General features: G+C 43.4%; 1 protein-coding gene and 1 long non-coding RNA gene across 2 annotated transcripts; both read right to left on the bottom strand.

Annotated features, from left to right (window-relative positions):
- Positions 1 to 738: 738 nt before the first annotated feature.
- Positions 739 to 2,484, bottom strand: LOC120651308. The gene is made up of 3 exons (XR_005666110.1): positions 2,215 to 2,484; positions 2,072 to 2,131; positions 739 to 1,182 (listed from the first exon to the last, which is right to left on the bottom strand). It is a non-coding gene; the product is annotated as an uncharacterized LOC120651308 (long non-coding RNA).
- Positions 2,485 to 10,236: 7,752 nt separating this feature from the next.
- Positions 10,237 to 11,833, bottom strand: LOC120652565 (zinc finger BED domain-containing protein RICESLEEPER 2-like). The gene is made up of 2 exons (XM_039930427.1): positions 10,489 to 11,833; positions 10,237 to 10,406 (listed from the first exon to the last, which is right to left on the bottom strand). Exons 1-2 carry the CDS (start codon positions 11,831 to 11,833, stop codon positions 10,237 to 10,239), a joined length of 1,515 nt encoding a protein of 504 aa, XP_039786361.1.
- Between the last annotated feature and the right edge of the window lie 1,674 nt (positions 11,834 to 13,507).

Genomic DNA, 13,507 nt, shown 5'->3' with positions numbered 1-13,507 from the left:
ACGCTGTCGATCCATATAACTTCGACATGGACGATGGGATGAAGTCCGCCGCTTTTCATCCCATCGCTTGCCCTCAGTTGCTGTCTCTTGAGTGTAAACACCCCTTCTTCCCACCGTTGCTACCTCCTGCTAGTGCCATGTCGCTGCGGCCTGCTCTCGTGGCAGTTTATTAACTGCTTGTGAGTGGCAACATTGGAGCATGTAGTGGGTTGGAAGGCCAACAATCCAATTAAAATGACTCTGAACTTTTGAGTAATGGTTGCCGTCTTTCAACAATCAATGGGGCAAAGGTGGGTGTTTCATGCTGCCATTTTTTTTGAGCGCTCGCAACAATGCTTTGAGTGGGAAATTAACTGGAGAGACAACATCCAATGGCCCAAATGATGACACCATGTTACATCTAACGCACCAAATAATTTAGGTGATGTGGCTACATGAGAATTGAGAGAAATAGCATTTAATGCTTTGTAGTGGGGACCAACTATATATGTTTTATAGATAACCATCATATGTACTCTGGCCACAATATTGAATATGCCTAAATTATAAGCTTCTGATTTCATGGGTTGCTTCAAAGAGTTCGGTCTCTTGAATCTGAACTTCATTCCGTGCAGACACAAAAGATGCAAGCATCTCTACATGGTGAAATTATGTCTAAAGTTGATGCACATATATCTGCATTCCTAGAACATGCTTAAGACTTTGATTTGAGAATAATACAAATGCTGCTGCTGCTGCTAATGCTCACAACAATCAATTGGATGTAAAAAAAATATCCAAGATGATGTTAGTTTCAGAAATAACCAAGACCTGCATCACTACTGAACATCTTGCCAAGCACAAGCAGGATTTGTATCAAACAGGTGATATGCATAGTGAAAACTAAATGTGGATTTAGCCAACACATCGAGCAACACAGCCATCATATGGTTGGAGGAACAGCAGAGGGGAGAGACATTAAGAGACTGCGAGAAGGAACGACGCTACACCTATGCCATGAAAACTTTACTCAAAAGATGAATCTGCAGACTCACATTACGCCGCCACCAGGCAGATGAATCTAACGGTGGCGGAGCCCGTCCACCCTGATATGGGGATTGTTGTTGACATCCACGCCATGGAGATGGAGCGCTCCAATGCGCACCTCCGTACACCAATCCGCCACCAGCAGGAGGTCATGACCTCAACCAGGGTTTACCTTTTCGGCGAAATTTCGCCGAAATTTCGGTGAAAATTTCGTTTCCGCTAGTAGCCGGGAAGTGAAATTTCGGTTTTTTTCGGTATTTTCTGTTTTGAATTTGTAAAATTCAAAAAAATTTGTAAAAAATTGGGAAAAAATATGATAAAAAACTAGGTGTTTTTCTGAGCTTATTGGTGTCATGCATGATAAAAAACATAGAGATTTAGTCAGTCAAATAGTTTTTTCCCGCAGGTAGTAGAGCAGCTCGGCGCGGCGTCGTGACAACTCGAAAAACTTTGAACACGAAAGTTGTTCGTCATTTAAAACTCTATAACATTGGTTTTGGGCAAAAGTTCATTTAAGCCACGGTTTACAATTTATAACCAATTCACATGAATTGATAACCAATTCAAATCATGTTTGTCCTAGATTTAAAACAACTTTCAATTAGACCAACCAATATCTCTGAAATTTTATAGGCATATCCGCAATAACAAGAATAATAAAAGTCTAGCTGAGGCCTAAGAGAGAAAATGGAAGTTGTCACATGAAATGACAAGACTTTTAATTGGTAGTTTTTGAAATAATTAAATAACTTTCAAACCATTGCTCAAATGAAAAAGTTCCTGAAACAAAAGTTGTAGATCTCGAAAAAATGAACAAAGTTGGTATTCAAAAGTAGGAAAATCACAACTGACATCATTTTCCGGTCGAAAATCACCGAATTTCGGTCGAAATCACCGAAATTTCGGTCGGAATTCATCGGAATTTCGTTTTTGAATTTGAATTCTCTTTCCGTTCGGAATTAGCGAATTTCGGCGAAATTTCGGCCGAAATTTCGTTTCCGGCAGTTGGCGGGATTCGGAAAAAAACGAAAAGGTAAACCCTGACCTCAACATCTTCCCCTCCTGCCGCTTACTGCTCCTGATTCGTTGCCTCGCCATCAACATCCTACATCTCGGGATAGGGTGGGTGCTACAGCATGTGTAGTTATACAAATTACAAATTTGGCTTTTGAATCAAATTCTACTAACCTGACTATTCTCTTGACCAGCTGCTTCTAGGGTGATATCCATGACGAGCGGTCGCCTGTACTCGGCAATGCGGCCGAGGACCTCTGCTGCGCCGCCGGGCCGTCCTCTTTCGGAGCCGGCAGCCACCTCCTCGGCGAGCTACCACCCGACCACGCATGACACACTGCCGCCGGGCCATCCTCGTCTCGGGCTCTCGCTGCGCCGCCTGGCCATCCTCGCCGCGGGCTCCTGCTGCGCGCTGGGCCGTGCTCTTGCTGCGCCGCCGGGCCGTCCTAGCCGCGGCCTCCCGCTGCGCCGCCATGCCGAGCTCCCACTCTGCCGCCGTGCCGTCCTCGCCGCGACCTCCCGCAGCGCCGCCATGCCGTCCTCGCTGAGGGCTCCTGCTGCACCGTCAGGCGGGCTCGCCGCGGCCTCCTGCTGCGCCGCCGTGCCGTCCTCGCCGAGGGATCCCGCTGTGTCTCCGGCGAGGCACACTTCGAGGTGGCCCGGGAGCCGGAGAAGTGGAGGGCGACAGCGAGCAGTGCGACCGCGGGGGATTTTGGGAGAGGCGGACGACGGCGAGCGGCGAGAGGCGGGTACGGTGGGCGGGTAAGCGTTCGAGTGATGATAAAAAAGTCTCTTTTGGCAAACATCCCTTAACATGCTGTTTCTATGAGTCTTCACCTCCTTTCACCTCTTCGACTCTGACAGGTGGGTGCGGCGTGAGGGGTACGGTGGGTTCAAACTGGGTAAAAAAAGTTTTCAATTATTTTCGATCTATATATATATATAGATAGATAAGATTAGCTCATGCTTGGTTAGTTTATTTTAATTAAATTTTGTTAATTATGCTTGTAAATCCTTGCATGTTTTAGCTAGTTATTTGGTGCTTGTTGCCACTATTACCTAATGTTGATCTGCATGCCTAGTTGACCTATGTTGAATAGGGTTAGCTTTTTCACAAAATGAACTTGAGCATGCATATGAGATCTGTTGAATATTGAGCTTAATTTGATGCTAGCTTTTTAGCTCGCGCTCTTTGCTCGAGTAGCTTTGCTTCTGCTTATAATGAGATTTGCTAATCTTCATTGAATTTTTGCCTACCTAGTGAAGTAAAGCTCTTTTGCATGTCTTTCTGAGAGAGCTTTCTCAGTGCTTGGTAATTTGGTTGCTTCCGTTTTGTGTCAAGAATTCCTAATCGTTTCTAGGATGAGCATGTCACCAGTTGAATTGTGTCATCTTGATTATTAGAAAAAGAGATGTTTTGGGCAGTGAATTGGAGTCAGCTTTTTCGAGAGTTTTTTTTTGATCGGCTCCTATTCACCCATCCTTCTGGTTGCCCGTTTCGGTCCCACAATATCCATCCGTGCAATTGAGTGCTTGGATGGTATGTATTTTTTTCGTTCAGTGCTGGTAGTCGTCTTTTAATTTCCTTCCACGGACCATTCACAAAATCCACGTACTCTGCAGTTTTGGCCGATTGTTGGCTGGATAAACCATCGGTACATGCCTTTTGCAATTCCGTGTGAGCTTCCACAGCTTTGTTGCATGTTGCTGGTAATGTTCTCTTGTCCTGAACATTCTGCAAGACCTGTTTCCCAATGCCCCACTTGGTAAATCTCAATTGTTATCTGCTCATCCCGTTTTTCCTCCTCTGCAGAGTAGCGCAGCTCCAACCGAGTGCTAACTGGCCAAAGACCAAGGATGCTGGACGCTACATCCTCTACTATTTAGAAACAAAAATTTTCTTCAAGCCATTCTAGTGGTTGAGGCTTTCGACTATTTATCCAGCAGGAGTCGGTGTATTTGATTGTCAGCACGTACGTGCAAAGACAGATTAAGCTTTTGTGAATCGTGATGGAACTGATGTATGACGAGTTTACCTGCCTTTCAGAACAGCTGATTCTCTATTTTTTTTCTTTGACCAAAGTGCTGGTCATGTTTTTGTTCCAGTGTCAACTGTTGTGGCTGGTAACCAAATCTGATGCCTGACCGGATGCTATTCTCAGCTCTATTCAGACGCTAGAAATGACCCTTGTGACGGAGGAGAGCAGCGGTGGTGCTTCCCGCCACTTGGGACAAGATGTCCTTTGTGACGGAGGAAAGCAGAAAGGCCAGCACTTGCTGGTCGACGGCGATCCAGTCGCCGTGGAGAGGGTTGGGGACGTCAACCTCCTTCTCCCCTTCTTCTCCTTTATTGTGGCAGGCGGGGGCTTGGACAGGCTGGTGAGATGGCCCTCAAGACGAGCCCCTCGCACTACAGCAAGAACCTGCGCCTTCCATAGCGCATGGTTCGTCTTGTTTAACTTATCGGTGATGACATTGCCGATGAGCAGGTTGATGATGGTGGCTGAAGAAGAACTCGCCATGGGAAATATTTGGGTGGATGCAATATACAGAAAGTAGTTGGCTTAGACTCTGATACCATGTGAAAACTCAGATGTGCTTTGGATGCGTGGATACCCTTCCTGGGTCGATGCGTCAATGTTTATAGAGGACAATAACAACCATTGTCGTAGCGTGTACATTAAGTATAGAGGTTGGATAGAGTTTGTTATCATTCTACAACTAATTCTAGATTACAACAATTTGTTATAGGAGATTATCCCACGATAACAATATGACAACTACATCTATCAAGCCTCCAAGATATTCTTGTCACACAGTTTGTTTCACACTGGGTTTGGTCGAAAAATTGGGATGGAGCGGTATCAAATCTAACCGAAATATTAGTATACGAGGGACGAACCTGCTCTGGTGTTCAACAACCAAGCACTAGTAAAAATCAAAGTTCTAAATCTCCGGCTATAGCGGACACTATAGCCCGATATAGCGGCTGGGCAAGTCAATCGTTAGGTTTATTAACTTTTAGCGCTATCTGATTTGCGGCGCCTTAGCACGCTAAAGCCGCGAAATTGAGTAGGTTTAGCGCTGCCTAAGCAGTGCAGCAGGCAGGCAGGCCGAAAGCGGCTTGGGCTTTTTAAGATCTCATCACGCGGGGGGCCAATTGACCATATAGGAGCGACCTGAAAAATCCTGACTGCACTGGACTGCTGAGGCCACTCGGTGGGGGGCTGTCACTACTGCTGCCTGACGTGGGTCAGCGGTGACAACTAGCGCTTAGTTAAATTAGTTCCAAATTTATATGCTTAACTCACTCATTTATCTGACGTATTTTAAAAACAGCTAAATTGTTTAGCCATCAGCTATAGCCAGCTATAGCACTTTTAGCCAGTGCACAGGCCAGCCGCTAAATGGCATAGCCAGAGATTTTAAACATTGGTAAAAATAGGATGGAGCGGCTCTATCCTAATTTATCCCATAAATCAAACACACTCTTAGATGACATAAACCGAGCTCTTTTGTTCTGTGTGGAGCGTGTGATCGGCAGCCCAGGGGAGCTCTCGGCGAGGTGCACTCCGCTCTCCTCGCAGTCGCAGCGGGCGGCGGCTCGCGTGCCGAGCTGCGGAAGGGCAGGGCACGGAGCGTTGACCAGCAGGCACTGGTGGCGCGGTGCAGCAGGCCAAGTGGGCCGGCAGGCACCGATGGCCAGCCCACCTGCGAGCTACGATGGGCAGGTGGCCCATGTGCAACCGCAAGTGAGCAGCTCTCCACCAGCAGCCCAAGGTGCGTTCTGTTTCTTGCGTTTTTCTATTCTGTAGTTTAATTTAGTTAGCTTTTGCTAATTATATGCTTGTATAAATCCTTGCATGTTTTAGCTAGTTATTTGGTGCTTGTTGCCACTATTACCTAGTGTTAATCTGCATGCCTAGTTGACCAATGTTGAATAGCTTGGTTAGCTTTTTCACAAAATGAACTTGAGCATGCGTATGAGATCTGTTGAATATATTGAGCTTAATTTGATGCTAGCTTTTTAGCTCGCGCTCTTTGCTCGAGTAGCTTTGCTTCTGCTTAAATGAACTTTGCTAATCTTCATTGAATTATTGCCGTCCTAGTGAAGTAAAGCTCTTTTTGCATGTCTTTCTGAGAAAGCTTTCTCGGTGCTTCGGTAATTTGGTAATTTGGTTGCTTCCACTTTGTGTCAAGGATTTCTAATCATTCTTAGGATGAGTGAAGGCGATCGGGTGCTCTAGCCTAAGAGGGGGAGGGGGTGAATTAGGCACTATTAAAACCTTAGTCGCTCAGACTGCATGCTGAACACACTTCTCGTCCCGCACAGTCGAGGTGGCTATACTGTGCCTCCTTGGTCGCTCAGACTTGCACCGATGCTACATGCATCGGTTCTTTCGGTGCTCCTGTTTTCTGCAGAACTCATCCAATTCAGCGTTTCTTTGAGTTCTTTCTTCGTGTATTGCTTTGTAGGGCCTTTTTACTTCATCCCTGGGATCTAGAAATGTTCACTTAACAAAACTATTAGTCCCATTGATTGTGTTGTCATATGATCACCAAAATCACTCGAAATGGCATAAATGGTGCCATGTTCGTTACAATCTCCCCCTTTTTGGTGATTGATGACAACATAATGATTTCCCCCTTACACTCGCTTGGATGTTTACCACCATCCAATGATGACTTGGCCTCCCCCTAAAGCCTTGATTTCCCCCTTTGTTTCTCCCCTATTTGCTACTCCTCTCTCATATGTTGACTTGATCCAGTCGGCATTTTCCCCCTTTGGAAAATACTTTTCCTTCTTGAGAATATCTCTCCCCCTTTGTTGGGAACATGCCTTGCTTACATCCACATTTCTCCCCCTTTGGAATCAAATCACCTAAAAGGTGTTGCACCTAAAAGGTCTTTCAAAACAATATAGCTCAAGAGAAGATTAGTAGCCTAGGGAGTTAGTTCCATGACTTATGATCCAATTGTATGATATCAATGAAGATATCAATTGAAAATTTACTATGGTGGATCACCAAATCACGAAACTAGCATGACATGAGCTAATCTTTCCACAAGTGTGTACACAACATGATAATGTGAAAATCAAGTGTACAACTAAAAGATTCAACAAGAAGGCTTAGATCATATCATGCACGGAGGTAGCTCTAAAAGAAATAAGAAATTGACAATTATACCAATTGAATGAGTTTAGAACCTTGCATACCTCCGGGGGTTACTTTGTTTACCTTGCATGTACCAATTGAAAATGACTTGCAATCAATTGAAAGTCTTTAAACAAAGAGCACTTGGTACACCAAGGTTAAGCAAATGTATGAGCACATAGCCTAAGAACTTAGATATGAGCATTTAAGTTCTAAGGAGCATGGCTCAATATGCATGAAGCACAATTTATCTAATCACTCTTATAGAGTTGTTTGTTCACATTGAGCGTGAATAACATTCTCTTAGAGTGTTAACTCCATCGTGAGACTACAAAAGATAAACTTGCAAACATGTTAGTTTCAAAATCACAACCTATAGGATGAACTCGCCCTAAATATGTGCATTTAGTGTTTGAATCACCCAGCAAATGTATGCATATTGATTTTGACATAATTGGGAAGTTTACCCTATAGCTTGTGTTCATGGTACACATATGAAACACATACATCATAAAGTCCATGTACCATGAAGGGTAATCTTGTGTAGCTTTCTACACACTTATCAAACCATGTAGATTGCTCATGGGTTAGAAACATGACACAAGCAACCTACCATATATAACACTAGGAGATGCAAAACATGCAAACATCCTAGCAAGAGCAATGGAGCTACATGATGCTTAAATTTAAATCTAGCTACCATTACCTTATGGGGGACTTGGGCAACAAATGTCCAAGTTGTGAGCTTAGCTTGTTTTGACTTGAACCTTCACTTCAACTTGTAAGCTAAGTCTCCAAATCCCCCGAAACCGTTCTTGACTTTAAGTCTCCTTTGGAACCCACACCATTTGAGGCCCCTTCATGTTGGTGATGATGTCCTTGGGCACCCAAATGGAGTGGTTCCAACTCCTTTCCTTCTTCCCAACCTTGTGAGCAACCACCTTGTCATTGGTCTTCTTTTTTATCACATAGGAGGTGCTATTGCGTTTGTTCCTCCGGTTGGGCTTGGTGTAGATGAGAGAACTCTTGATTGTGAGCTTTTTTTTTTGTTCTTTTCATCCGGAAGCTTCTTCCTTGGTTGAGGACACTTGTTGGACTTGTGGCCTTCTTTGTGGCACTTTGAGCAAGTCACGGTGGACCCCTTCTCAAGCTTCTTCACCATGTCTTCACGGTTATCTTGAGAAGGTTGGACATTGCTCTCTATGTCTTTGCCCTTCAATCTATACAAGTCCTTCATGAGCCTTTCCACTTCTTACTTGAGCTCATCATTTTTCTTGACAATGAGATCATCACATGATTCTACAACAACATTCTCATAGCATTTCTCATTGCAATGGTTAGAGCAAGAATCATCAATTAAATCAATGCAAGAAGTTGAAGCATCTACCCTAGAGATAGGAATTGCACAAATGATAGTTTGCTTTATTTCCAAAGAGTCATTAGTATCATTAATGCTTTCAAATTTTAATTTGAGCTCTTCATGCTCTTTGCTAAGCAATTTGAATTTGCACATCAAATCTTCAAAATTTGTAGCAAGAGAAGCATTTAGATCTTTGAGAGTATTAGGGTTTTTAATTTCCTTTGAGAGTATTAAGGTTTTTAATTTCTTTTGATTCCTTCTTAATGACTTTTTGGTGCTCATGAACAAGGTCAAGAAGTTCATCAATTGAAGGAGAGTCGGAGTCATCATCACTTACATCGCTATCCATACCTTTGGCCATAAAGCAAGTGTTGGATGATGATCCCATGCGAGTGGTGAATTTCTTGTTTGATTCATCACTTGAACTTGATTTTTCACCACCGCTAACCCATTCACCAAATATGGCAAATGATTTATGCTTGGGCTTCTTCTCCTTCTTTTGCTTGTTCTTCTTGAACTTCTTCTCAACCTTCATAAGTTGATGGTGAGGCCCATCTTTGAGGAAGACCATATACCCCATTGAGTTGATTTTCTTCAAGCATTTGTTCATCTTCTTTACTTGCTTGTAGAGGTTGGGGTGCATTGGCTCTTTATCATCATTTGAGGAGCTTTTTGCATCCTCTTCTTCCTCATCACTTGAGCTACCTTTGATGGCTATCTTCTTCAACTTCTTAAGTTGTTTGCATGCAAGAGGGCTATGCGTTGGTGAAGAAGAAGGTGCTTTTGCCATGATGTCATTGCGTAGCTCATGGGCGATCACCTTGTTGAGGATTTGATTTGGTGTCATTGTGGTGAGATCTTTTTCATATAGAATTGTTGTCACCAAATCATAGTCCGGCCTTCGGAGTGAGTGAAGGATCTTGCGAATGAGTTCCAAATCTTCAATTTGCTTTACACCTAAGGAATTAACCGCATTCACAAGAGTATTCAATCGTGAGTACATATAGGACTGGGCGTTCGGTCTGACCGAACCGATCGGTTCGGTTACTTCGGTCCTCTGAAACTTGGAACCGAACTAGCATACTAGAAAAACTGAGACCGAGTGGTTCGGTCTTCGGTTCGGTCTTCGGTCAGACCAAACTAACCGAAGTACCAGCAGAGTACCAGACAATCAACACAACAGCTAAGTGTTTAGAAGAAAAATTGGGCAGCATATGACCCAATTTATAAGTGCACATATGACCCAAACAAAGCACAAGATCCAAATATCCAATGATCCAAGATGTCCACGAGACCACGATACATGAAAAGACATTAAGACAATACATGAAAGTTGTTCACGAACACTCCAACAGAAGTACAGAACAGTGACAATAATAATATGGTTCAGGACTTCAGGTTCATAGATCAAGCTAATTTCAACACAACAGCAAGTCTGCAATAGCAAGCTCTCCAACTCCCTCCAACTCTCCAAGTCTCCAAGCCGCCAGTAGCCCTCCAACTCTCCAAGAGTCCAAGTCTCCAAGTCTGCAACAGCAAGCCGCCAGCAGCAGTACTTGTTGTCCCAACTCCCAAACAGCAAGCCTGAAACAAAGTTTGTACAAGTCAATGATTAGTAGACAACTCATATAACAATTAACAACATATAGAATGAGATAAATATATTGGGTGCCTCACAAATTAGGTAGGTTTTGAATTGGAGACTTTGCTTTTGCATGTTTTGGAAGATTTGCTCTTGGTAGTGGTGGTAGCCTTGCTCTTGGTACTGGTGGTAGCCTTGCTGCCCTCTACTTGTGCCTTGGAAGCTTTGTTTTCAATGATTGCTTTGTCTTTAAACTCTTTAATCAGCTCTATAATGGAAAAAATACAAGGTTGTAAATATTTTGCTCACAAACATATATATAAGAAATACAACATTACTTATTGAGTTACCTTCTTCTAGATAAGTTAGTTCTTCAGTATTCTCAGCAATATTGGTTGGTGTAGCCCTCTTAAGCCAATCTTGGGTACAAACAAGAGCTTCCACCATAAAAGGGGTAAGTGAAGTTCTGAAATCATCCATTATACGCCCACATGTGCTAAATGCAGATTCACTTGCAACTGTTGAGATTGGAATGGCCAGCACATCACGAGCCAACCTAGATAGTATGGGGAATCTAGAGGACTGTCCTTTCCACCAAGCAAGAATGTCAAAATTTTTAATATCATCTTCACACTCCTCAGCTAGGTATTTCTCCAATTCAGTCCTGCTGCCTCTATTATAGGAGGAGCTTGAGCCACTGTTCAGCTTCATCCTCTTGGCGTACATACTCTTCATCATTCTATCAGACCCTCCCACTTGTTTAGATTGTGGTGACTCACTTTCAGTTGATTGGGGTGTGCCATCACTTGGAGCAAAGGTGGCCCTATACTCCTCAAAAAGGCCATGCAAGCCTTTGTTCACTGCTGCCCACACCTTCTCTCCAGTACTTTGACCATAAATTTGATGAATGGCAAATTCTGTATACTGTGAAAGCTTGTACCTAGGATCAAGAACGACAGCCACAAAAATCAGCAAGTTGATGTTCTCCTTGTCCTTCTCTTTTCCCTTTGCCTTCTCACTCTCATTCTCTACAATGTCATGCCACTGTCCCCAATACTTGTCAAACTTATCTTTCATTCTCTTCCCCATTGTTGCTTGGATAGGATCACTGCTGTTCAGCCAGTTGTTCACCAAAATGTTCACCTCTCCAATCTCATGGAAGTATGTGTGAGAAGTTGCACTTAATGATGCTGAAACCCTTTTAGTGATTTCAGCAAAATGGCCTAGAAATTCAGCCATTTTCCTCGCATTCTCCCAATCTTGCTCATCGGGAACACCTGGACCCTTGTCACTAATCAATTCAATTGTAAAGTATGGATCTCCATCTGCATACCTTGCAAACACTTTTTCATAAGCGCATGCAGCTTTTAGCGTATCATAGGTTGAGTTCCACCTGGTGCAAACATCAAGGCTCAAGAATGCCTTGGTGTCCACCTTCTCCAAAATAGCACACTCTTTAAATTTTACTAACCTAGAGGTGCCATTCTTCACAAATCTCACTGCAGCACGAACACGTTTGATAGATTCTAGTACCTCTTTCAAACACTCTTGCACAATCAAATTAACTATATGGGCAGCACATCTCATGTGTAGGTACTTCCCTTGGGCTATGCTGGTTTTTAAACTATTCATCTGTTTCCTCAAATAACTAACACCACTATCATTTGCACTGGCATTGTCAACGGTCACTGTCATTACTTTATCTAACCCCCAATCATGCAATACTTTCTGCAAGTGTTTGCCAATATCATCCCCCTTTTTGCTTTTCACCTTGAAAAAACTAATTATTTTCTTATGCAAGCACCAGTTATTATCAATAAAGTGGGCTGTCACAATCATGTAACTATCTTACTGCTGCGATGTCCAACCATCTGTGGTGAGGGACACTCTTTGACAATTTTCTTGCAAAAACATTTTCAGTTTTGCCTTTTGCTCAAAGTAAATCTTTACTGTGTCCCTAGTGCATGTCCTTCTAGAAGGCAAAGTGAACCGTGGGCAAGCAAGAGCCATAAACTTTTTTAAACCAGATTTTTCACCATGGGCAAATGGGAGCTCATCTTCTATGATCATTTCACTAAAAGCAGTCCTAAGCATCTCAGGATCAAACTTCCAAGTGCCGACATTACTGCCATCTTTTACTTGCAAAACACCTTGATGAGCTCTAAAAGGATTACGCTTGCAAGTATTAAAATGTCTACACATTGCAGACGTACCATTGTTCACTGCATGAGCCGCAATGTCATTTTTGCAGTACTTGCACCTACCCTTCACCACCACACCGTCTTCATCCTTTATTTCGATGAAGTGCTGCCACATATCGCTTCTTCCCCTCATCAGCATCAACGTCAATGACCTCCGTCTCTTTGCCCTTTTCAACAGCAGCCTTGTCCGCAGCAAACTCCTCCTCCTTGTCGGCAGCAATAACAGCCGCAACAATGGCAGGGTCTTCGAAATCTGCATCATTCTTGTCCTCCCCACCCTCATCCCAGGATGCCATCTGTTCATCTATATCCTCATCGGACTGAGACATCTGAGACAGAACTAAAGTAAATTAGAATAAACTTTCTACACTATGACAGATTAAGCATGAAGCAAATACAGAGTAAACACTAATACAGATCTACCCTGATACCCTACGTCCCTAAAGGTTAAAGGAATAAACACTAGCAACTAGCATGAATCAATCCCATAGCTCGTACAGTACAGATCTACCCCAATACACTAATGTTTGATTGTTTGTAATCACTTACGCTGCAAGATGCTACTGACGTAGCCGTGGGATTCGCCGGAAGGGAGCACTGGAGAGTGGAGACCGGTGGCGGCGGCGACTGGAGACCGGTGGCGGCGGCGACTGGAGACCGGCGAGGCGACGGCGATTCCTGGAGGCAGCGGTGACTGGAGACTGGCGGCGGTCGGGTGTAAGCATCTAGGCCCTCAAGGTATGTTTCGGTGATTAATGACAACTATTATTGTGACTAATGAGTTTGTGCAGCTTAATAGATCATTATCGCTCATTTGGTCATATGTCAAAAGAGGCCCCTCAATTTCGGTTATTCTAAAAGGCGATCTCGGTTTTCAACTTATATATGTCAAGGCTAAGGATCTTTCTAGTCCTAAGTGTCACAAGGTTGAGAAGGACACTTAGGTTAGTATAGGTTTTATAGTTTTGTAGTGATCGCACTATTAAGAGGGGTTAAGGCTTAGTAACTTGAGCATGGACATGGTCATTTGAAAATGGATGCACACTATGGTCACTCAGGTTTCTAGAAGTTCAAATAAGTGGTTCTCAAACTATACCTCAAGAATATTTGGATTTCATTCAAGACTCAAATCAGAAAAGACAAAATCAGAAAAAGTCTATACACCGGT

The sequence above is a fragment of the Panicum virgatum genome, chromosome 1K, assembly GCF_016808335.1.
Source record: "Panicum virgatum strain AP13 chromosome 1K, P.virgatum_v5, whole genome shotgun sequence".
Taxonomy (NCBI): domain Eukaryota; kingdom Viridiplantae; phylum Streptophyta; class Magnoliopsida; order Poales; family Poaceae; genus Panicum; species Panicum virgatum.
This window is presented reverse-complemented; position numbering and strand designations above follow the sequence as displayed.